Source organism: Amphiura filiformis, chromosome 6, assembly GCF_039555335.1.
Source record: "Amphiura filiformis chromosome 6, Afil_fr2py, whole genome shotgun sequence".
Taxonomy (NCBI): Eukaryota; Metazoa; Echinodermata; class Ophiuroidea; order Amphilepidida; family Amphiuridae; genus Amphiura; species Amphiura filiformis.
The window spans coordinates 26,054,882-26,082,088 of record NC_092633.1 but is presented as its reverse complement, the minus strand read 5'-3'; the positions used below and the strand labels follow the sequence as shown (position 1 = coordinate 26,082,088).

At 36.2% G+C, this 27,207-nt stretch overlaps 1 protein-coding gene across 9 annotated transcripts in view; it reads right to left on the bottom strand.

Moving 5' to 3' along the window:
* Positions 1 to 27,207, bottom strand: part of LOC140155187 (uncharacterized) — a 156,363-nt gene that overhangs the window by 6,953 nt on the left and 122,203 nt on the right. For 6 of the 9 annotated variants that reach the window (XM_072177925.1, XM_072177924.1, XM_072177927.1 and 3 more), the window contains 3 exons: positions 10,955 to 12,258; positions 6,749 to 6,921; positions 4,544 to 4,616 (listed from right to left, as the gene is read on the bottom strand). In XM_072177925.1, the coding sequence (XP_072034026.1) occupies positions 4,544 to 4,616; positions 6,749 to 6,921; positions 10,955 to 12,245 (1,537 nt within the window). In that variant the 5' untranslated portion in view covers positions 12,246 to 12,258. Of the gene's footprint in view, positions 1 to 4,543; positions 4,617 to 6,748; positions 6,922 to 10,954; positions 12,259 to 12,802; positions 12,955 to 27,207 lie in introns of those variants that run through there. The other 3 variants (XM_072177932.1, XM_072177923.1, XM_072177931.1) reach the window with 3 other exon arrangements.

Below are 27,207 nucleotides of genomic sequence, written 5' to 3'. Positions count from 1 at the left end.
ATGTGCGATTTGAGGATCACCATGACAACTGTAATATAATTTGGCTTTCAAAGCGTGAGTTTGTACAATTTGCAATTTATTTTCTACAACTAAACAAATAATTGTATCTGTTTGTTCTGCTAACACAAAAGCTACACATCTTCCCATTGTGATGTATTCTGTGGTAAGTAGTTTACTCCAATTTATTTTGTTCATGTTGAACAAAATTATCCTATTCCGATTTTACTGCTAACAAATTTAGTTTCTGCAGATTAGTAATTTTATAAATCAAGATTTCTCAGTTTTGTGTGTTTTTACAACATTTCTTTATTCATTTTTGTCAGGAATTTTGGGGCATTATTTGGCTGGTTTCCAAAGATTTAACAGTTCAAAGTGGTTGCACATCATACATAAACCGACGAGTTCCCCTGATGGGTCTAAGACTTGGAGTCTTTCATACTTCATTTCTAGCCACCAAGAACTTTCATGAACATATCAAATGTTTAAGCAGTATTCACATAAATTAAAACTTTCAAAGTCGGTTTCCGGGAACCAAAATTTGTAGTTTGTTTAACTGGTGTGTATGAGCCATTACTTTTGGTAATTTGAATATCATTTTTCAATATCCTGTCGTTCTAATACAATGATGATGCTATGTTGAGCATACATATGACACATTAAAGGGACATTTTGTGATCTCTTTATGATCTAATATCCCTTTCCTAAATGCATATTTCAACATGTATGCACAAGAATAGTTTCTCTATGTTGGTATTCTTTTCTTATGTATGGAAGGGGCAATTAAGATGTGGTTTCAAAGTTCTAAGAGCCTAACCTGTTCAGTTAAAAAGAGTACAGTCAGTTCCAAAAAGAGTAGGATGTTAACCCAACCCAGGTCCTAATGCATATTTCAACATGCATACACAAGAATAGTTTGTCCATGTGTGTACTCTGTTCTTATGTATGTTTAAGAGCATAATCTGTTCAGTAATTAACAGTTAAAACAAGTACAGTCAGTTTCAAAAAGAGTAGGGTGTTAGCCCGTGTCCTAAGGACCAGATGTTGTATTACCTTTTTCTAGCCTCAGTGGCATTGCCATGGGGGGGGCATGGGGAAAAATGCCCTCCCAGTCAGAACTCTTTCCCCTGTTGCCCCAGTAAAACCCAAACTTATGAAAATTTCCACTTTTTGTGGCAATTTTGCATAAAATTTGTTGATTTGCCCGCCCCCCCTCCCCCCCTCCCCGAAATTCACTTTGCCCCCAATGCTCCCCCCAAAAATTCCTGATGCCGCCACTGTCTAGCATACTGTATTGTCAGTACCATCCCAACAGGGATTCAAGGTGGGTGGTCATATTGAGGCCTACCATTAAAGGTGGGTGGTCAGATTGAGGCCTACCATCTTACATTAAGGCCTACCATTAACTTATCTTGTTTCCGAATTTACATTGCTCCAGCAGTTTTGATATGAGAAGCAAAAATGTGTATAATAATACCCCATATGATATTACATACATCCGATTGTGGAGGTTACCATTTTTTACCATCTTTCTCTTTACACCGTCTAAACAAAATACATCTCTTGAGTGTTACATTTTATTGGAGTAATGAGAAAAATATGAGCTTTCTTCCGATACCAAAATCTCACATTTTAATTAGGAAAATGGAGGATGAGGCTATCAATCCGGACATATACTATATCATAAGTCATGTCTTTTTTAAATAAAATTATTTTCCAGCAATAATTTTGTATGAAAGACAGTAAGTCTTAGTCTAATGAAATTTATAACAATTTGACTCATGTTGAATAATTATGGGAATAGGGATAAGGATCTACAAATGCCCCGTAGTATGGTATAATACATCTGTGTGCGATTATGAGTATGCACGCACCTGAACAATACAAATACTATAATAATAGGTACAATGGAAATTTCATATCATGCTGAGCGGAGGGAATAATGAAATTACAATTTCTGAAGCTTTCTTTCATCGCTTCAATATTAGGGAGAGAACATACATGCGAGTCACACTGCAACATTATTTCAACCAAGCGTAATGGATATATCACATTGGACCAATGTATTCAATTCCCTGCTCACAAGCTCAGCCTGAAAAAGCTTAATAGTTCTGGTAAAAATTTTGTAAATATGCATGAAAATGGATTTCAATGAAACAATGCAAGAAGATTTTTTTTAAAGAAAAACACAGGAGGATGTGCCAAATTTAAATCAAAATGCCCATGATATGTTAAAATTTGATAAAAAACAGAAATTTGGGCAACAAAAACAAGAATTCTAGTTTAAATATTGACATTCTACAATCTATGAACAAAATCATTTTAATATGTAACAAAGTGGTAATTTTCTATGAAACATTACTGGTTAACTTCATTCTAATATCTTATGTAAATTGCAACCAATATTTTTAATGTAATCAAAAAAATCACAGGCCTTGCCTTGAACTTCTTGCCTTCCTCCTAGCTCTTATTTTGACATATTTATGTGCAAAATTCACAGTTAAGCTTCCAAGATGTTTAGCGTGATAAAACACTGGTTTTGTTTGTTTCTATAATCTAAATTTCCTATTACAAGGCTTATGTATGCTGGTTTAGAAGTGCACGAAAACCAATGCACTTTATGAGAGCCAAACATTTTATAATTATTAATTTCACAATTTTTTCCGATAATCAGTTTACTTGAAATGGACACTTGTTAGCATGTATTGGACTCTACTGACTAATTACTAAGCATGTTTGTACTTGTCTCGTTGCTTTCCAATTAAATACCATACTATCATTTCATCTATTTTGATCACATGCAGCATTCATTTGGATACGGAAGGGAACATACCAATTTTGACCCAATTCTTACGGAAGAGGTACAGAACAAGAATATAAAGCTTTTGAAGAATCTACCAAGTTTGTTCCTAGATTCTCACAATGTGGGGCAATTTAATTTAGAAACTTAATTTTAAAGTTTTTTTAACAAGTATTCAAAACTAGTACAAAACTATTCTAAGCTTTTGAAGAATCTACATCTAAGTTTGTTCCTAGACTCTTTAAGTTTGATAAGCTTACTAACAGTTAATTTTTGACTAAGCGTAGTGTTATAGTTATAGTAGCTGCAGGTAGATGTTCACTGTTAGTAGGATGCAAATATTATAGGGTTAATATTGTATTTTAGCATGGCCACAAATCAACCAAGTCCCTGATATCCAAATCAACTAATATCATGCAGGCATGTGCACACATCAGCCTGCTTACACTATGGACCACAAAGGCCTCGTCCCAATGGCATAGTTCAATAACCTCAATTAAACAATCATAGTGCAAAATTTGACCTCAAGTTGTAGGGTATGAGTTTTTGTACCCAAATTTTCAGAGGTCATTCAATGAATGTACAAATGTATTGGGGTTAAAGAACTGTGCCCTGATTAGATGAGCATGTTGTGGATCCTAGTGTTAACTTACCAGTATTAATAACATTACAAGTACACTCCAATGTGACACAATCAAGCAAGATGGGGGCATTTGTTGCTGAAATTAATTTTAGGATAATATCAAGTTTTGAAATTTGAACATCATTTGTGAATTTGTAATTTGGATAGGAGTTTTCAGCATGTTGTTGTTTGTTTATGGACAAGAATATGAAAGAATGAAAATGTATTTTGCATCAACTCATTTAGCTTGATTATGTCACAATGTTGTGTTTTATGCATATATTTTAAACCATACTAGCTACTCAATGAATAGATCTTTAAAAAGTCAAGGACAGTTTCACTCATATAAGTGTATGTATACGTGTTGGTCTATTCAGATTGAATTTGAATGGGGAAATAAAGACCTGATATAGCCAATAACATAATGGTGTAGAAAATGCACCATATTGGACGGTCACACATCGGGACCAACAAGCGTGTACCCTTGTCATTTTCTTTCCAAAATGCTATTTGGCATCACATGCTACATGTTTACAAAAGGCTCCTTGCATACTTAGCATGTAGGCAGTACATTCACCTTACATGCAGTGCTCATTCAATTGTATGCACATTAAGGTGAACAAGTCCATTTTGAAATGACCAAGAGGTATACAATTTCCACCATTGTGGGTGACTGCAATATGGTAGATGCATTCTCCCATTTATTTCAATCATTCACAGGTTATCTGTTGGCAGATATTGAAATATGGTTTTACACCAAGAGCTTGTAATCACACTCATGCACAACAAAATTGCATCTATCGTAATTCGCCTATGTTGGATTTCTTGCTGCGTATGTGATGACAAATCCAGAGCATTTGACATGTTCCAGTGATTCTTGGGATGGTTCCACAGAGTTATCCCAGGAACAGATCTTAAACCACTGCCAATTAATGCAAAATAAAGGCATAAATGGGCAGCTATTACAGATACAACTCTATTGTGCATAGAAGAGTACACTATCTAGATCCAAATGCACCATGGGCAGATAGCTCATCTTCAACAGAATTCAACCAACCTGGCCAATTCCTTTGCTTATTTGGTTGAATTACCTGTTTTAGATTACTACTACATGTACTACTTACTAGGGTCAACCTGGACATCTACTTTGGGCCTCTCATCATGATCATTTGTCAAGTCTATCACCATACTTCTTCTCTGTAAATAGGAAGAGAAAATAAATATTGCTGAGGTGATTTGAAGTCAGTATCATCTAGTAATTTACATATATCACTGTTATGTAAGCTTTTATACTTAAAGCCAGGCTTTGGCAATGTGCCTAAGCCTGGTCATATCATGAAGTTTTCACATTGCTGGTAATTAATTCTACAAAACAATATCATCTGTGGTGAATCATTTGATAATAAAGCTTCTTTTGTTGCATATCATATGTTGTATTACTTCTATCACTTAATTACTAATAACTTGACTGGAATATGATAAAAGACTGATCTAATATAATTATCTAATATAATTATCTAAATCTAATTAAACACCTGCATTGTCTACCTCAATTCTGAATCAATAGAAGTGGTTTATTATATTAGCATTTTATTGCCTTTTAAATTTCTTTTGTAAACAATTTTTTAATAACAATCAGTATTGGAAAGTGGGTCATTTGTGCATTGTTGAATCATAACCTGAACATGCGTATGTTAGAACTGGCTCATTCCCTCAGATTAGGATGTCCCAAGAAATTGTGAGCATGCAAGACCAAGCACCAACAAGACTGAATTGGTCGTACTTCTGCTGTGGCTTGATCTAGTTAGAGCTATGTCTAGGCCTATGCAGTCAAAACTAATGATCACAGCTGTGGTGTTACCTTATTCTGTTCTGACCATCTACATAGATTAAAACTGTCATGGTAACAGTTTTAGCTCGAGGACAAGAGTCATGACTTGGGTACTATGGGGTTCAAAGGGATGAAATCAAAACTCGACCGACGGTCGGTTCAGCCTGGTTCCATCCTGTTTCTTTTCTTTTAAGCAATGGAAACCAAATGGAATCATCGCTCAACCACCGGTCGAGTTTTGATTTCATTCGGGCTCATCCCTAAATTCACTTGCTACTGTGCATTTGAGAGGACATTTGGGATCATTGTTTCATCACTGCTCACTTTCATGTGTCACGTTACGCAACATTTAGTGCCTAATCTCCTTTGAAGCCCATCAAAAATTGGTGTTAGATTTATAACCTTATAAAGGGTTGGGGAAATGGCAAGTCTGAGTGAAATTGAGCCATTTTCCTGTCACATTGTAGGTGGGTTTTCAAAGATGAAGATAGAAGAGATGTTTTGCATCTGTCAATTGTGAACTAAGTTGAGTACATCCACGAGACCTAACAGCCTACACACTGGATATCACAATTTAAGTTCAAATTATTAGTGTTCACAGTATATATTACAGGTAAAAACACTTCTTCAAATATCTTTTTAGCAAGCAAGTTCATTTGGAAAGTTAGATTTAACTGTGAAAATAGGTGTTTTTTTTGTGCTTAAGTCTAAGAAATATGAAGCTGTTGGACTGACAATTTTAGTTATGTTTCACAACTACACTAGTGCTTTCATCAGACTGGCAACCCATCATATCTGATCCTTTGATAGGCTACTAGTCTGATGAAACCACTACAGGTAAATTAATTTTAGGCCAAACTCGAACATACCAGTTGTGTCCATGTACCGCGCTATGTGCGCATTATGTTTATCGCGGAGCCACAAGCGTTCCAAGTATTCGGGCTTGGCCAAGAATTACATAATTCACCTATAGTGTAGTGGATAAACTTCACTCAAAATGTAAGTCCAACACATGATTTTTTCAAAGATAGACCTGGAGTACTTATAATTGGCCAATATCCATATTATTCAAATCTTGGGACTGTACTCCAGATTCACAGCGTTTCTCTGAAATTGGGACTTAAAATGTGACCACTGATTTTTTAGGTAAACCATATAAACTAATAATTCAAATCACAGATTTATGTTACTTAAACGATTTAACCCCATGAGAAGTACCTGACTATTGGTCAAATAGAAGTTTTCATTATCAATTGGACCTTAGAATAATTTCACCACACAAAAAAAATTGGGGCAAAGCTCCATTCTGATTGGTGATTAAAATGAAGATATTATGTAATTGACCAATCAGAGGCAATGTTAGATTGGCAGGTAGTACTCGGGGGTTAAATTCTACGGTAACATACAAGAGGCAGCTATTAACAATGAGCTGCCAATAGCCCACATCAAGATAAGCTTTCAAAGGAAATGTCATTATATTTCAATTCCTGGCTCTTACATATGCTTCTTCTGCTTCACTCCCATTCGATTCCATATCTTCCCCAACTAGATCGCCATTGGTCAATAACGAAGATCTGATGGGTAGCTGATTGGTCAGTGCATCCAGTGCTATTCTCTCCTTATCCCTGGTGGACTGTGGACCTGGGCTGTCGCCTTCTCCTGACAACGAAGCTGTAACGATGACAACGAAAAACAAGGAACTTTGTCATTAGTAATAATTACTCATAAAAACCACGGAAAGTCATTATTCATAGAAAGACAACAGAATTTGTGCTATATAATTATCCGTTCTGTCACCCGGTGCATTGTTATGATTAATGCCCCTTATTAGTTGCCATTTTAAGAACTGTCAACACTTGGGGTAAAAAAGTTTAGAAGTTTTCGTTAACCACAACACAGCAGTGTGGTCTTTGCAGGATGTGTTCCTAAATAGGTACGCCTCCAATCCAATAAATGATGTTTCCACCTCCATGGTATTTTTGCAAGATTTTCTTACCTCTTTCCTTACCTTTTTCTTAAAATTAAATGTTTTTACCCTCCTAAAAAATAAAATATTGCTGAAGACAATGATATTGGCCAGTGCTATTACTTTAATGAACAGAAGTATTTGTATGTTCAACATATGTTTTTGTTTTTGTGTCAACATATCACCATGAACTACCTCTCTTCCATCCCCTAATCTATACGATAGGCCTGCAATCCCTCAACATTTATTTTTTCTGATTGGTTTGGTCAAGTTATAAAATGCATATAATAGTGAGACTGCTTTCTTGTGCTACGCTTCTTTGATAACCCGAAGTCACGCGGGAAATCCTCCCCATTTCCCATTGTTTTTCGGGGGCCAGGTCAAGGATTTACAATGGCTTCGCTAATTTCCTTGATACGCCAACATCTTGTTTTGTGTTACTATTCATAACCTTTTAACAGGTCAATATCATGTAAAACTATCTACTGACAAAAAAATTAAAAACTGGAGGTCACTTTCTTGAAATAATTTGTAAGTAATTTTTAAGGTCATATTTATCATCTACACGAGACAAGTTTGTCTTAAAATGTTCAACATGATGTTTTGAGGTTAATCGTTTAATATTGATTAAGCTGAAATGTCGCCTGCTGCCGATAGTGGAAACATATGAGGTTAATGTATAACTGAGATGCAGATGAAAGTTGTTAATCAGAAAGTTGTAGGATTATTTCCATAGTGAATCTATGACTGGTAAAGAAAGCCCTTCCATGGTTTGTGATAAGTTTAGAATAAGTACTTTGAAGTTAATAACGGTAAGTTTGTCCCATTTCACCTGCTACCGTATCACCAACTTGTCACGAGAACTCGTAATAAACCTCCATACCATTTTATCTCCGATCTTGCACTGATTACACCCACAGGTGTAATATCAAACAAAACTTATTTTCAGTCGCATACTTGAAAATAAGTCAATTCATGTGTGTCACTTAGCATTTGGTTTCGTTTCAAAAAACTCATATTGGCATAAAATTTGTTTGCCAGGTGTAACATTGACAGTGTAAAAGGGAAATCCAACGGACTAAAGTTTTGCCCTTGTCGCAACAACTTGTGCATTTGTTATCCTTTTAACGCCCATCAATCATCATCTCGGTATAATGCAATCCAAACCCCCGTGTTTGAGCACAGATAAAAGGATAATGGCAGCATAAGCAATGAGCCAGGGCTAACCCCGCCTGCCTACTCTATGCACGGGTACTTCCTGACTGACGCCTACCCAATTCTCGGCCAAGTTCCGACTGTCAAACACGATCCCCCCTCCTGTTGTAAACTACCAAGGACTAACCAACAATCGCACGTTTGCACAGTCACTGTTTGTGTGTGTGTATAGCAAGCATAGCAACCTAACCAGGGACGCTGTTCAGGAAATTGAATGTTACCGCACTGCCGACTCGAGGAGTGATCAACCGGCATGTGGGGTTAAATTGGAAGAAATGACTAGGAAATCAGCTAACAGTTAGTCCCTATCAGTGGGCTACAGTAGCCACTTGTTCTTCTGGTCTCTGGCTGACAGATGTGCTAGAGCGAAGGATCCGGCAACATAGAATCAAACCAGGCAAGGTGCTTCCTTTCGCAGCTGGGATTTATAAAAACTCTTAACGGCTTATTGAAATCACAATTAGGTATGAATGTCAGTGGAAGGAACCGAGTGCTCCGACAGACACCTTGGCTCTAAAAATTCTGCCGAGATAGGTAGAGATAGTATATTTCTAGGGGTGACAACGGAACCACAGTATTAGCTCAAATGAATATGACAGGATTGCACAAATATCTTATCACATTTTATTGGATGTATCATAACACGGGTCTGATGATAGTTCCACTGATGGTTCTGAAATCTGAACTAAGTGATTTTTTCCTATTTCCTGGTTCACATACTACGTAAAAAGCTTAACAAAAAACTGACTGACTGATATTTTGAGGCATATGGTGGTAAAGGAAAGCTATCACTTGCTCGCACTTTATAAAGCTGTGATTGGTCAATACCAAAAAACTTCCCTGTAGGATTCAACAGTGTCGACATACTTAACTTTTTTTCTAACCACACTGTTCATGAAAATTAAACTTGGCAATTTAAATCTGATACATTTTTCATAAACAAAAAAAAAAAAGATAAAGATTTTCAGAAAATGAATTGAGAAAACTGAATCATTTTACCTGAATTATTAACTTCTGAATTAGTGCAAAATAAAACTAAAAATAAATAGCAACAATTCAATACTTCTGACAGGACTTCAGATACTGATCAAAATTGTGCATTTTCATCCGAGCTAAAAAATTATGCGATTCTGGAGTAAGGTGTATCAAATATTAGTGTTGGATAAATCAGAAGGATGGCTTAGGATATGTGTGCTAAGCGCCATACAAGTTAAAACCAAACGCTGAGCCTACAATAAGTGCTGGCACACTTTCTCACAACAATGCAAATGTGTGCCACACCATTAGTGGGCAATTCCAAGCATCATTCCGCAACGGGAAGTTTGCATATGCAAATTAGGGTCTTTTGGAAAAGTTTCTCCCACCTTAATCTTTCACTTACCAAAAATAGTTTCCATATTCACCTACCTAATGGGCTGCTGCATTAAAAAGAATTCATGTGCAAACTTCGCGTTGCGGGATGGTGCTTGGAACTGCGCTAGTACAGAGGCAAGGGAAACAAGTCTCATATATATTAAGGGCAGACTGTCCTGTAACCTATCCTTCCCCCATCCCCATCTTTCAATGTTGGAGTCTTACAAACCAGATGACAACATGCTTTGTCCAACATTGAACGAGGAGGGCAGAGATTCAGCACAAGACAGTCAAAGTGTGCCAACATTGTTTTTCCATGATTGTAGTATGGTATGATTCCATAAACTAAGCAAGAGCCACTTAAATAATGAGACCTAGGGATAGTTTCAGAATACTTTAGGGGGTCATAATTTTTCAAACCAAAAGTCTAAGCACCCATGATTTAACTGGGTAATTGAAAGTTGAAATGAGGAATTTTGTGTACATTTTCAATGGAATGTGCAGCTTTATTTTGGTACCGCAAAGCATAATGGGATACTCCTTTCAGCTGCTGTGATACGGAACAAATGGAAACAAAACATCACATTATTCACAGTCAAATGTTTCCAGTTCTGTCTGCCAATATGTGAATTAGCCTCTTTGTAGTACGGTATGTTGAATTACCAAGAACTGGAGGATCATTAAAAGATTGACAAGTGCCAGAAGTAGGTAAGTGCAATTGCTGCCATGTGTAGCTGCCATGTACAAACGAGTAAAATATACAGTGTGTAAATTGCCAAATGTTCACAGGGCAGCTATTGCACTTACCCACTTCTGGCACTAAGCAGTCGATATGCTGTTTTACATGTTAATAGTATGTAATATTTGTTACCCACCTACCTTACTACTAGCATTAATGCAGTTTTATTATCCTATAATGTTAAGTATGAAGTATGAAGTCTTATCATGGGATACAAAGCATCCTACTGCAAAGGCACCAGAATCATAAACTGCATAAACTGCATTGATCATGTGAGATTCGGCAGTCCTTTTTTTTAAGCATGTACTTCTGCTTCTGGTTCTGTTTTGCAGTGATGATACCTTTTTCAGCATCATAATGTATTTCATATGCCATGATACTATGCCATACTTATGCCATACTTCAAACTGAATGGATAAAAGAATACGTACCTGGTCTAATGAGTTCCATGTGATCTTGGAAGACCCGTTTACTACCTGTGGTGGAAGCATGGTTGACGATTTCTGCTTCGTGTGCTGTGTACTTTTGATAACTAGTCTTAGGTGACAACGATTGACTTCTCTTCAACGGTTCTGAAATGGTCATCGGCCGTGATCTGATGAACAACGGTGGTGGTGACGATGGTGATGGTGAGCTTGATTCTGAGCTTGCCGGCGGTGAGGTAGATTTGGTAGGAGCTGCTTTTTGTGAGAGGTTCAATGGCTCTGAACTGTCCAAGTTTTGGGGGCTCGACCGAGATCCCGGGAAGCCCTGTGGTGGGAAAGATGCATGGGGGATGGTGAGCAAGCCGCCTTTCGGGCTGCTCTCAATAGGTGAAACTGAAACTGCTGGAACATGTCCTGGCGGGGATTGTGCCAACCCCGATAGGTGATTTAAATTCACATGAGAGTTTGATGATTGCGTTGGGGATTGTGCTTTGGCTACTGCGGCTGCAGCGGCTGCTGCATGTGCATGTGCAGCAACGTTGACAGCAGTTGGTTGACCATCGGGTCCAGCCACTATCAACTGAGGTGCACCTCCTCCACGTGCATAGTCGGTGGGATAAATTGGCACCAGCCTTAAAAATTGGCCAGCGGCACCAGATTGGGTTTGTATCGCCTGGGTTAATAATTGTATCTTATGTTGTTGCTCCATGAGCTGTTGCTGTTGTCTCTGAAGCATATCTTGCTGTAGTCTTTGTAGTTCCATCTGCCGCTGTTGTCGCTGCAATTGGCTTCGTTGTAATGCTGCTGCCTCTTGCTGTTGAGCTACTAGTTGTTCCCTCAATGCTTGTAATTGATGGAGAAGTTGTTCTAACCGTGCCTCTTTCTCTGCTAACGTATTGGCATTTAGGCCACTAGTTTCATCTAACAACTTAGGAGACCTATTGTTCTTGTCAGACGGACTTTCGTCCGTTAACATGGCCTCGTCTTCATGGTGGTGGCGCTCTTGAAGCTTTGCTTTTTCCCGTGCTTTATCTACAGTGCACAGGTCATTATTGTTTTCATGTTGCGACTCAGAATCAAAGCCATTGACTAGTTTCTGAGCTTTGTCGATTGTACTAGCATCGTTGCTATCTTCAGCTGTAGGTGAGGGCACTATGTCCTCATCCCCCCACCTTTTTCCATTGGGTACTTGGGTCGGAGGAGATGAGTTACTGTCAGCATCTTCGTCTTCCATAGGTTCTTGCTTGATGGTTAAATTCTCTGGCGATGGCACAGGACTGGTCTCAGTGTCTGCCATACTTGTTGTTTGTCTGTACAAGAAAAGAACAGAAAGACAAATACATACAATTAGATTTGTTGACAAAATTTTTTTTTACGACTTACCACATTTTTAGCAATAACATATCTGTTAAATTCCTTGCGTGTAAAACTGTCAGCCACAAAACAATCATAATGACTAAACAGTGGCATGTACAATGTATATCAAATCATTGTTGGATATATCAACCTGTATCTTTACATCAATGTAAATATACCATCCTGGAATTTACCACTCACATCACCTGAAGAGACCCTATATGCTATTGGGATGTGACGCTGGAGTAGTAGTCCGAGTATGTTTGATTCAACACACCATTCATGTACATCCATGTTGATCACAGTGAAACTGCCCCCTAGAGTTCTCCTCCATGTGCTATTGTGAGTGACTACACTACGGTAATATACTAAGATGTTAAAATAGAGTAATATAGATTACCGTGGATATTCCCAATAATCTCTTACACAAATTTTCAGAAAAAACACAGGCAGCATAGACAGCCATTGATTAACCACAGATCATAAGATTAACCTTACAATTCTTGTACCTTGACCTGCATTACATCATAGTACAACTCATATATTGTAACATTGAGGCATCATGTTTTGTTGTAGTTTACCACAAGAAACGAAAACGACAGAGAATAGAAAATTGTAGCCCTCCAAGGATTTGCGTCTATCTAAATGTGGCTCCATTCCAGTAACAATCCTTCCTGTTACCATGTGGAATTTATTGTCACAAATTGACTCACGTTTTACCATGATGAGACGCTGATAAAAACAACGCAGGATGAACGCTAATTATTTTATGAATTTCTAATGGCGGGACCTTGGCATCATGTATCGGCAAGATTTTGAAGGTGTAAATTGATAATGAAATTAAATATTGTTGGTGCATAAGAGTGTCCGTGATTAATGAAGATGTACATCGCTAATCGCGGAAACCAGGCGAGATGTAGGCCAACTCTTATAGGTGATCCATAAGTATGCCAAGAGTATGACATGACCATGGTATGAGTTAAGGGCACACATGTATAAGGCCATAAAAGTAATATGTGCTGTGTTGCTCTCAGCAACCGACCCTACAACTCACAAATTATATCGTTTGAAGTTTTTTATTTTGTTAATTTTTGGTCAAAATCTCACTATTTTCTGTTGACAATGAACAAGTTTTATCATCAGTACAGGCCTATTCAGTGAAATTGCCAATAATATCAACCTCCTAATGACATTTATCTAACGATGCAGTATTGTTTTTCAGGGGTGCTAAAACTTAAGAAAGGACAAAAGAGATAAACAAAGAATTTAAGAATTTTTTAAACAACCCACCAACTAACTCTTTCCCATTTAAGGGCAACATAATTCTAATTTTGGCCTAAGATCAAGAATGACTCAAATGTTGGGATCAAGGTTAGGACAGGAAAGTGAAGACAAAGGGAGATCTATCATGTTGAGAAGGTCTAATTATGTCTCATGTTTGTAGACAGATCTATGACTTCAATATGACTGATATAAATATGCTTGCAGAGAATTTGGAATAAGAGAATAGTAAACCAGTATGTAATAGTAGTATTCAGGCGGTTAAAGAATTCTTGAGGATTGGCGTGCTTGAGAATTACGATTCCTAAGTCAATCTCAGAGTGTGTGTCCACTGGACTCAATTGAAGCCTGGAATCCTTTAGTTTCACAATGTTGTCAGCCGGGTGAGTATTAACAGGGCCGTAAAAGGCGGCCATCACAAATGTGAGGCAGCCAAAAATACAAATATATGCCCAAATTAAAATAAAGATATAAAGAAAAACATATAACAAATTTCTCAAAAAGTGGGGCGGCCATGGCATCCCCAGCCACCCCGCTTGCTATGGCCCTGAGTGTTAACTTTTTATGAGTTTGAGTTAGAGTTGGAGTTTGAGTTTGAGTTTAATTTTAGAGTCCCGATTTAGAGTTAGAGTTGCATTTTAGAGTTAGAATTACATTTTAGAGTTAGAGTTAATGCACCTCTAACTCTAACTTGTAACTCTAACTCTAAATTGAACTCTAAAATGCAATTCTAAAACTAAATCGAACTCTAAATTGTAACTCAACTCTAACTCCTTAACTCATAAAATGCATTTACTCTAGCCGGGTGACCCAGCAGTGCACACTGAATCGAGCCATACATGTATTATAATTAAACCCAGGTCATAGGTTAAGATCTGCACTTGAGAATAACTCTGAAAATTGATTAATCCCCTCAATTTCTTGGGGATAAATTTGGGGATAAATATGGGGAAAACTTAGGGATTGGCATTCTCTGGACAGTTCACTCGGCGGGTTCCCCAAAGTTTTTGCTCAAGTGTGGACATCCCTACTATATGTGTGTCATTGTCACTAACCATAACATAATAGGCTTTCTGCCCTCAAGATGATTAATTGTCATGATTCAGGTAGGTCAATTATCAACCATTTTGCTTTGAATATCTAAATTAGACCACAGATCCTGTGAATATACCCACAAAGAAGTAAAACAACAACATTGTTGTGGTATTAAATATTTCAAAAGAGCATATTACGGTTTCCATAAAATGACAATTTAATCAAATTTAAGAAACCAATTAAATTAACAAGATCAACAACAAAAACTGTGCAGCACCATTAATTTTCTACCAACCAGGATGCCAACACATATCAGGTAATTCAATTTCAACAATCTTAATTATTTAACAGACAGTAATATTTACATTTATAAAAAGACTTGGCTCAATCTACACAATTCCGTACTATATACTTTGGCAAAACTTTAATGCCCGGACTTGCCACCAGACTCATGTCAAAGTTGACAAGTCAGACCAGCCAGGAAGGAAATGATACAAGTTCACAATTATCACATACCCATTGTTCAACTCTATTGTTTTACTCCGGTCCTTGTCCACAGTGCATTATCTTGATATACATATATGGTGTGGTAGTTAATTTTCGCATGGCTCGTTTTTTCACACTTGTATTGTGAAGTTTTTCATAAGTATAATCTGATTTTACTTCTTTTGAGGTTGTGTACAGTGATCTATCAATTCTACTCTACTATATTGCCCTACAAACTCTTTGATTGTAGTCAATTTTCATAGTAGTGTAGATATGCGAAAATGAACATATGAACATTTGCATTAGATCCTAATCCGGAGCTAATATAGGAAGAGAATACAACTATTATGAATAGTTCAGGACTTCCTGTCGCTGTGAGTTTCAAACAACTATCTTTTATTATCACTTAGGTGCATTGTAGTAATAAATTATCACTTTCTATTTTGGTTCTTGGCCAATTTGAACTTATTTTCATTCATGAAATTGTCACAAACATTTTATCTTTCCAAATGTGGATATAGGCCTAACTATCATGATAAAGATTACAGTGGCAAGGCAACAATAACTGAAAACTAGTGGTGATATTTTCAGCAGAGTGATCATGATCACACAAGAAATAAGACAAAAAAATTAAACAAATAACTTATTTTATTACACTTTACTGAAGTGCGTAGATATCCATTTAACTTTAACTCCTGAACACTACCTGCCGATCTAACATTGCCTCTGATTGGTCAATTACATGATATCTTCACTTTAATCACCAATCAGAATGGAGCTTTTGCAAATAATTCACCCCAATTTTTTGTGTGGTGAAATTATTCTAACAATGTTACTGATTGGTTCAATTGATAATGAAAACTACTTTTTGGCCAATTGGCAGGTAGATCTCATGGGGTTAAATACCTGTCTCCATTTTCACAAACAAAACCATAGGCAAACATATTAGGTTGCTTGTTCTAAATACATGCAGGCTACTGTTGTACATTTTGAAATTTTGTACATGATGTTCAAACTAATCACCAATATTTGAATACAATAGAAAAACTCACCCAGAAAGGATACTTGGATGAAACAATGCAGTCACAATCTACCATTATCATATCCACACAGTATACCCCAAACTGACATGTACTGACAAAACCAAGTCACCAAATCACAGAGTTTCCTGACAAAGTCATATAATTAGGAAATCTCCAACTAAACAACATGACTAAACATTCACAAATTAACAAATTATCCTATAATCAATCAACAAATTAAACAAAAACCTTACCTTCACAAAAGTCAGATAAGTTGTTTCTAATTATAACACTTCAACATTGTTTTTCTCTACATGTGTAATCCAAGGATATAAAGCCCAGAACAGTGAAGTATTGTTCTCTGCAGGAGCATTTTCCTTTACAACATGATAGGAAACGCTGCAGGCAGCATGTAATCCTTACCCTTTGCACAACTAGATTACCCAGACTAAAAAAAAAGAACAAAATACCTCCAGATTGATTAATTATCTGGATATTTATTTTGGTATTGTTTCCGAAAGTGGGATGTGGTCAAATTCCAGCCCTCCCAGTTGGCCATTATAAACTAGCACACTAGATTTGACTGAGATGTAAATAAAGCATGAGCGCCACCGTGTCAACGCAAGAAGACTATAAATGCCTGCTGCTGCTGACAACAGCATATGGCCTTTGTTTAGTTTGCCATAACATCCCACCTTATTTGGTAAAAAACATTGATGAATTGTGTGTGGACCTGCCACGGTGATAAACAATAGGAATGGTTGAGAGAATAGATGGTATAAACAATTGATACCAAATTTTTCACTGTCATCTTATAATTAGCTTGTCTCACATATGCATAGTTCACCACCAATAAACTCTTCACTTCGGTTGTTTAAAAAACATGTCAAAAGCTATATTTAGTGCTACAGTTTTTTTCGACTCCCTGCAAGTATTGTTTTGTTTTGAACTGAAAAAGACCTCCTACAATTGGGGTTAGCCCGGGAGGTTAGTTATCAAATTCATGTCATGTTGAAGTTTCATCTCGAGTATGAATAATATGTTTGCATGTTTCTCCGACCAAAAATATGCTAGCACATCACAAATCCATTAACGTCCATAAAAATCCCCTCAAATCTGTCCCTAATACACCCTAATCCCTAAAATTATGCCCCAAATCAACAAATTAGCACACCTAAATCCCCCCAAATCCTCACAGAATCTTCTTTATTTAAAAAAATCTGCCCCCCCAAAAAAAGGGTTCATTTTCATTTTGTCAAAAACCTCCCCTCCCCTACTCTCCCCATTCCCAGCTACCAATCTGGTGCAAACACAGCTAAGATTAGTTCTGAACTTCAGTAGTTCTTTAAATTGTGGTAGAAATAGTGACAACGCTAAAACTTTCATGATACTTTCATACAAACTCATAGGCCTATATAGAGCATGGAACGTATTAATTAGCAACAATACAATGAACTGGCACCCTGTGAGGTATTTTGTTACAATATACAAATGACAGTTTATGTTTCTAATTTTTCATGTTCTTTGCAGGTTTCAAACAAATTTTCAAAACGTTGTGAAATAAATAAATATAAACTTGCTAAATATGAAACAACTTCATAATTAGAGAAAATTTACAGTTGATGAAATTTGATTCAAATTACAGATGTGTGAAAAAGTTACTCCAGCAAAAAATAAAGCTTTGTACTAATTAGGCTTTCTTGCCAAGTGGACAACACAATCAATGTTATGCTAATTAGGTTAACAAAACATTGTTAGGTATTAATTAGATAATTATACAATGGGCTTGTCAGCAAGAATTTTACAGACCTACATGTATTGTATAGTACATGTTAGACTTGAATTAGGGGTTCATAAATTGAGGGTAAGATCAATTGTTTATGCATGAAGCAGAGCTGGGGCGATAAGCAATGGTCATGCCCTCATGATTCTAGCCCAGTTTATACATAACCCAGAATTTGGTGATTGTATTTCATCAAATAATAACCAATAATATGATGTAATTGTAACACTCTTAAAATGTGATTTTCTTGCATTTTTTACATGCTAAAATCATCTCGCTAAAGTTATTTATAATGCCCAGATCCCCGCCCAGATCTAGACCAATCACAGGTGCCATTAGATAACACATATGAATATGAAATAACTGTTCAAAAAAGAATATTTAGACATTCTTATTGCCAGAATGTGCCTTTGAAAGAAGTTACATAATTAGCATAATTTACAAATTAAGCTTGACTTGGCAAGATTAAAATAATTTCTAATATTTTTCTGGATTAAAACAAAAGGATCCCCCCTTTAGTTCAATAGCTAGACTCACTGAGCCACCAACCAAAAAAACAATTTTTACAGGTACCAAAATACAATTTGCATACCATCACATACACATATTTTATAATGCATCCATCTCCCACAGCTGCGATTAAATGAATCATTTCACAAAACAATCACTTTTTATCTTGTCATTTTAAACATAAGCATCAAAGTTGATTATTTCACCATTGGATAGCACCATAGGAAACACTTATGGTCCTGCAAGGAAGACTAATTTAATCTCTGACAAAGTCTTTCACCTGCGAGTGTTAGCATTGTCTTAACTGTGACACACTTATTAGACTGGCGTTGAGTCTAAGGTTAGCCTGACAGCAGGAACTGCCTGCCATACCATACATGTCATTGTGTTTTCATTGATATTAACCCATATCCTGCCCTAGCAACATATTGGGTTGCTACGGTGACCTACCAAGCTTCAAACAGGGGATTACAATTTCAGGCTAAATTTGAAACTATTCAGCAAAAGTTGAATGAGTTGGCAGCGGCAGATGGTCGCGGAACAAAACGCACTCAATGTTACCAAGATTTCCCATTATCTGATCATCAGTAAACTGGTGTGTACTTGGGAAAGCATAAAAGCCTCTGACGGTGCTGAAACTCACCGCAACTCCTCAATCCAGCTAAGATTGCATGGGAGTTCTTCAAAGAAATTGGTTTGCACATTTAGCATTGGTTGTAAGTCCTTTGTGAAATAATTCCTCTCGGATATGGTTAGTTACTTACGAGGAATTATACAATTACTTCACAATAACTTCTTTTGTGTGCGTAATTCAGGTATAAAATACAATATTTATTTTCCAGCGGACTTACACACTCAGCAACCTGTTTCTACGAATGTCAAATCAGGTTTAGTAATGAACTTATTAACCACTCTTTCCCCTTCCTTTCAACCAACCTTCTTGTCACCAAAACCACAATGGCATAATACCATATCATAACATATCACATATCAACTCAATACAATTTTCAAGAGTGATTTTCTAATGGACATGATTTTACAATGACTACATACACATGAGTGTAGCTATAATACAAAGTAACACAGTGTCAGCCTGCGGACTTGATAGCTTTTTTACAAGCACATTTTGATTGTAGACCTAAGTGGTTAATGCTATCGCTGCCTGGAGTTATTTTAGCTGATACCCTTCCTCGAGGATACACCTGTACAGACCTACATAGTACATACCATATAACATGAAAACGGAGCTGCTATGACACAGAGAAGCGGATGTGATGTGTGGTTCTTGGTTAAACTTTTTGTGTTTTGGTTCATGGGTTGTGTATGTACAACAAATGGGACAACTTTAAACTGGCTGCTTCAGGCAATGTGGTTGTAATACTTTCCATCAGAAATAAGAATGCTCCCTTACTGGAAATATTTTCAGAATGAATGTACAACAAATATTTTCAAACATGTCAGTCCACAACATTTAAAACTTCTTTAGTTGTCTCAAGCAGATTCCTCAGCTCTGTATTCAAGTCCATTTACCTGAAAATGAAGTCATTTGTATACGAAATAAGGTATAAACTTACTTCAGGGGACAAAACTTCGATAAATATATGGTACAAAACGCACAAGATACCCCCCCCCCACACACACACATATCCCCCACACATATATACCCACCTACACATAGTAAGATTTCTGAGTTTGGAAGAAATTAATGTTTTCAAGTATAAGTTTTTGGGATTTCTGAGTTTGGAAGAAATTAATGTTTTCAAGTATAAGTTTTTGGATCCGGATGGTAAAGTATAAATGGCATGTAAGGAAGCAGCCATTAGCTTGATAACTTCAACATCACCTATCCAATCATGTTGGATCCTAATGTCTTGCTAGCACAACCTTTTTAACTTGCCACTTACAAAATTGATATTAACAATAATAATTTTCTCCCTTTCTTCTCTTCAATGGGCAAAATGTACTTGCCATTTCAAATTCAACCAAAGAACATCGCTTTGGAAAAAGCGCACTGTCCAGCCATTAAGCATCCTTTGTAAATGCATACTAACTATAGAACTTGCTTACTTGCAAGTGAGCAACACAACACACTTACAAATTATGTCATTATGATATGCATTGTGGTAACATTTTGTCTAAATTATTTCTCTCAATTATTCAATAGTTTCATGATTTAGAGTGAACCATGCATGTTGTGGTTGTCTTTCGCTTCAAGACAAACATCTTGGAAGAAATATGCAATTTTTTTCATTTATCAGATGAGCAAATTATAATCTAAAACAATCATAGAAATTGTTTGTTTGGAAAAAAAGAAAAATTTATAAGCCTATATTCTTAACAATAAGATTTGTATTATGACGTCATCTTTTACCTAAAACTAGCAATTAAGAAATATGGTCAGAGGTCACGTCACGCTGCTTTTATTCGTGCATGGAAATAAACGAATAGGCACTTCACGACCCACTCTAAACTACGGTTCCATTATCCATTTTAGCCAATAGCCGATAGACTCGAAGTACACAAATAGCGCTCTGCAAAATCACTGTGCGCTTGAACTACTTGATGATGTGTCAGTCCAAATTAGGATATAATATACAGATAAACTGGTCAATGATGCTTTATTGGGATGCCGGGCTGGGAAGACAAGGATAGCATCTGCTTGGCTCAGTGCACCATCTGCTTACCATGATCTGACATGGAGTGTTGTTTATTGTCATTTTACTCTGGTAATAAACGTCTTTTGAATATTTTCTACTTCTCATTACAACTAATTAACATCCTGTTTTGATCCGGCAGAGTTTTCATCTTTTAAGATGGTGTCCAGATCTTAAGAAGTTCTTCCCTATCTGTGTGCGGACCTGCTTATTGATATTGACCTTGAGAAACAGCTCTGCTTGCATTGATGCTCGAAAGAAAATATTTCAATGATTATATTGATCATCGTAATGGCAGTATGGTTTTGCATAGAATTAGTTTTATGCTTCCATTAGAACAGCAAGCTTTAAGTCTACTTCATGATCAATTTCAATATGGTCTGCACTACACTGTGCCTATAAACACCCCAACCCAAATGAATGCCCTCCCTGTCATTTTTTTCAATGAAGAGGCTATCGAAATGAAGACATTTCCAAGCCATATCATGTGGGTAAGCTTAAAATTGGCATTTGTTGCTGGCCATCACCATCGCTAAATATGGCATGGACAAAACTCAGGACAAAACTGAAACTTCCATCCATTTCTTTGCCAAATCACAATTTCATTCTTGCATAAAAATGCACTTATCATGCTTATTAAACAGGTAAGCATGGGTAGTACCGCCATCTTGGCTTTAACCCTGAAAACAAAGCGGAAGTCACGATTTTCACCTCAATTTTTAAGTTTGATTTTTACCAGGCTCTAAAATCTCGACAGCTCCATACATCCTTATTTGTATGGGTACCTATCTGTTACAGTTTACATCAAGGGTGTTAAGAAGTTGACATTTTCTAGCTTTGCTTATTGTCATATTATCCATGTTATAAATGTCTGTTTCTTTATAAATTATGATAGGAACAGAAAGCCTTCCTTTTCTCATTACCAAGACTTTATCCAGATCAAAATGGCTTAGTGTAAAAATTTACACATCATAACTTAATTGATTAGGTCTCATTATACATATCACAGTGTAGCGTGTTCATAGCTTGTAAACTTATTTCCCTATGTATGTTTTGAGTAAATTCTATATACGCCCTATACTGGATATTATTTGTTGCAATTTAACCAGTGAGAAAAACACAGTTTTGGATGTCCATTTATCCTAGAAAATGCCCTACTTGTCAAATTTGTATAAACACCAGGGTATCGGCACAACGACTTTTATACAATACACCATCCCCCTGCACCCTGCATGTGCACCCACACAAATGAAAATCCCCATCCCACACACAAATGCATATTTTTACCATATACTAATAACTAGTGTCAAAATGGTCCACAAATCAGTACACTTTATTACTTTTTTTAATGCAACAAAAAAATTGTTATACACCCTCTTCTACCCACCCCCACCTAAACACACTGACCCCTCCGTATTCACTATGTGATGTGATATCAAGCAAAATCATTGTAGTCGGAAGTCAGGAATATTGATTTTCAGATATAGCCAAACAATGGAAATAATTTCTTTTGTTGCCAATTGTTTTAGAAACACTTCAATTGTTCAATAATAAATGTAAAGAATTTCAATGGGGTTTTCTATTTTTGATGCAATCATTAGAAAACTGAACATGTAAATATGCCTGACTTCAGTCTGATTTTGCTTGATCACACCACATATATGCCTAGATAACAACTACGTCAGAATGGTCCACAAACCAGCACAGTTTTACTATTTCAATTTGACACAACAAAAAAATCTGTGTAAGACAATGTACAGTACACGGGAAGCTCTGTTTACATCGTCATCCTGCATTGTTAGAAAACCTGAACTCAACTTCCACGCTTCAAATTTGTTTAAGGGGTGTGACCCAATCATCAGCTTCATCCCTCATTTTTCTTCATCAAAACTGAAATTTTGGTATCATATGAAGGCTCATATTTTTCTCATTACCTCAGTCAAATTTAAACGTTTTTAAATGTTAAAACATCCAAAAAATGTTTTATTTAGATGGTGTGAAAAAAATGTGGTGAATTGTGGTAACCACACTGAAAGTGTATGTACTAATCCTATGGGGCATTGTTATACGTGTTTTTGCTTCTCATATCAAAACCACTGCAGCAATACAACTCAAAATTGGGAAGCCTAATTGTTTTAATGGTACCTCAATGTAAGATAGAAAACAAAACATGAAAAGATAGGACCATGCTCCTTTAACATTAAATGACGTCATTTTACCGAGAAGCGATAAATAAATAGTCCGAGGCATTGTAGAACTAGTATTAGTATACGTTATTCACAATGGCTGTGAATCATATTAGTTCATCATGTAATGACAATATACTAAGAAATAGCCTTACAATGCACATGAATACTGGTTGAAGATGCTTTCCTATACAACGCTCATCATTTTCTTGGTGTTGGTGTTTATGCAATCCCCATCAATCAATCTGTGTGGAATACCATCCCATTGCAAACTTAACAAATTTTCACCCTACGTTTATTTTCACAGTTTTCACTGTTCCAATCAGCTACTGCGAAAATAACAAAGTACAAATATATTCATTTTCGGTATAAGTCACTGTAGCCGAAAGCTTAGAGTCACAATTTAAGAAACATGTAAAACGGTTTAAATAGGGCAAAGCGTAAAATATTTATCGTGCAAAAATGTGCGCTTTTAGAGTATGCTAGGAGAAGAATGTAGGTCAGTAAGGATGATTGTTTATACTCCAAGTTCAATACCATAGGTCAATGGGCATTATCATTACAAGCTGAAGTATCAAAAATTTTATCATACTGATGGTGGGTGGGGTGCGTTAGAAAAATATGCATTGTTTGATATGACCTATGCTGATTGACCCTAAGCTGTAAGCATTATTCACCACGGCCATATTTGACATTGTTTTGTTAGATAGATGATGTACTAAAAATAGCAGGGTAAAGATTTCTATGGTTAATGAGGAATTAGAAATAGCTGGGTGAAAATATTGCTGGAGACAATGTTTTTAGGAATGGATGAATAAATGTGTTCCTCCATATTATGGTGTGCTATAATGATACATCAAGGCTCGATATAACACTGGTATACAAAATATCTAAACGTACGAGAGGCTTTAGACGTTTCAAATTGTCTCTGAGTTCAAAAGTTATACTATTAGAACTGAGCTATAATGTATTATCAATAAATTTCTATGTTGTATTCATCCACTTCTAAATACATAAATGCATTTGTACAGTATTCTTGTTTAAATGTTGTATCATATATTTTTAGAGGGTGATAAAATAGCACAATACGTGCATACAAATATAATTGATCTGGGAAAAAACTAAACTAAACAACCTTAGCCTTGTGCATTATCATTTAGAACAAACAAATAACCTCCTGTCTTATTAAAATTCACATCCTCATCATAATTTGTCTTCAACCGACACAGACACTGTAATCCTAAGCAATAAGTCTAATCAGTTTTACCTAATATTATGATTCAAAAATTACCACATGGAACACCACGTGAGAGAGCGAGCAGCGGATCATGATATGATTTCTTGCATCTTTGCTTATTCATTTCTGCATAAATGATAAAAGGCCACCTTTTTATCCACTTAACGACGGTCTAGGCGAAGGTACATTTTGAGATCTACGTAATGTACTATATATCCAAAGCCTGGTTTATTAGATCTGGAGGGGTTGTGTATGTGAAAGTATACCCTTACAGTCATAATATTACTCTCACTCCATAGGGCTCAGTTCACACTTATACACTTAGCGAAGTCTTTATTCCAGTAAATAAATGGACTTTAGACACCATTTTGTTTCATTCAAAGAGTGCACAGACTTTTGCTATGAAAATGTGAAGATGCAACAAAAAATCAAACCTGAAGTGGAACCATCTTTAGCAGCAACTAAACCACTCATTTCAATGTCAAAAGAGCATCTTTTGTAAAACCATAGTACAATGTCACTTTTCATCTTCTTGAAAAAAGATAATAAAAATTAAGAATGGCCTGTGTATTCTGTGTACATAATCACTTGTACTCCTTAAAGAAAGCCGATAGTGATGTTAATGAGTTGAAGTATGTGGCGTGCCACTGCTCAGTAAATGATAATAACGTGGATGATTAAATGAAAGGTTAAATTCACGGCTAATGAGATTGATTAATTTGCATGGCGCTGGAGGTATAAAATATTCCTCTTGTTTTGTCACCTGAATATGGCCGTTATTTATCCAATACACATATGCTTAAATCATTTTAATTAAATCATAATTTTTTTTCGCTAGTAGGAAAATTATTTATTACATATGGGTCAATTACAGAAAACAAAAGTTGCCTAGATAGACGTTCATAATTACAATTACCGACATTTCTTCAAAAGTGAAACGGACATTTTCTTGATTAAACAAGAAAGTGACGCTACCAAAATTGTATAATTATGCACAGACTACAGTAAAATAGTGTTTATATAATTAGTACCCGCCAACAAATTAGCATTGCAGCAGTCAATTTGCTGCCATGAACATTGCCTGTGGGTATGAGAATATGGATTTCTGTTGTACTGAAACTGGCTCTTCATAGCAATTCTACACTGCATACGGATCCTTGCTTTTTCCCTATACTTCCATCTTAATTCAAGGGTAACATTTCCACCAAATGTACACACAATTTTAAGCCAAGCTAAAAAAGAATAAACAGGGGCTCCAAAGCTCCAAAACCATCATTTGCTGAATACAAAATGCGTAAAAAAATATGGATCAAACCTCAAACGTGGCCTCGTGAAAATATCCATATCGGCAAAAGTATTTGCAGAGCTAGATTTATTTTCACAAATCAATATGGGAATGCCATTTAAAGGTCAAATCTAAAATGATCTTTTAACAATGTACTTGTATTGTTGTCACCAGATCTAAGAAACTGGGAGACAACATGCACTAGGATCCATAACATGCTCATCTATCAGGGCACAGTTCTTTAACCCCAATACAGTTGCACATTCATTGAATGACCTTTGAAAATTTGGGTAAACAAATTCATACTCTGCAACTTTAGGTCAAATTTTGCTCTATGATTGTTTAATTGAGGTTATTGAACTATGTCATTGGGATGAGGCCATTGTGGTCCATAATGGCAGGAAAAACATCCTACATTTAGTTTCTGCAAACACAAAATCTTCATCATCCAATATGAAATTTGGTATTGATACATTATGTCGCATAAAACATAAGCTTATTATGCAACCAATTGTTAAAGATGGATGAAACAAAAAAATGAAAAAACTGATTTGAACCACTAGTAATTAATTTCTGTGGTTTTATATTGATTATTAAAATCTGCAAGAAATATAAATCATGCAATGACACTCCTTATTTCGTCCGTGCCATATGACTATCCACAGTCCTCACACACAATCCTACAGGAAGCATACTCATGCCCTGTTGTTATGCTAATTCTCTGGATAATATATTCTGATTAAACAGTGCAAAGCGCATCACTGAATGCTTCCGTGAGCACTGGTTATAAGAAGGTCAACGCCATAACACGTAAAAGGAATGAGAGAGAGAAAAGAAGAAAAATGGAAGAAACTTGCCCACAGCAACTGCTTAGATGGACCACGCACTCTCAGCTCGTTGCACACAACTCTATACTTATGACAATCTGACACAATTAACGAACGCACAATGCACCGCTGTTTAAATTGAAGTTCTTATTGAACCGTGGACAATGCACAAATATGATAATCACATTAATAACTGATAGCATTCACTGGCCATTATAACTGGCGTTTAAAAATTAACTTGTCGGGTGAAAAGGAGAAGTGTGTTGAGTAGGTAAGAGAGAGCGGTGTAAGTGGATGAATGGCGGTGGACGACGAGAGAATTGAAACAGATGTGGATTTTTGCAACCTAGAATTAATCTTTAGTCCGGCATTAATTTCACCTCAATTACAATTATTGCACTGCCACACCTTTTGATCCATAATTCTGTCTGACTTGATTTTATAGAATAAATATTTTTATAAATTACATTTTTTTTCTTGAAATTAATATATTCTCAACATCGTTACCACTTATGCTTATGGCATATTATACAAATAATGAATGTTTATTGAGTGCAATGGTAAGAATATTTTCATGAGTTGAAAAATGGAATGTTC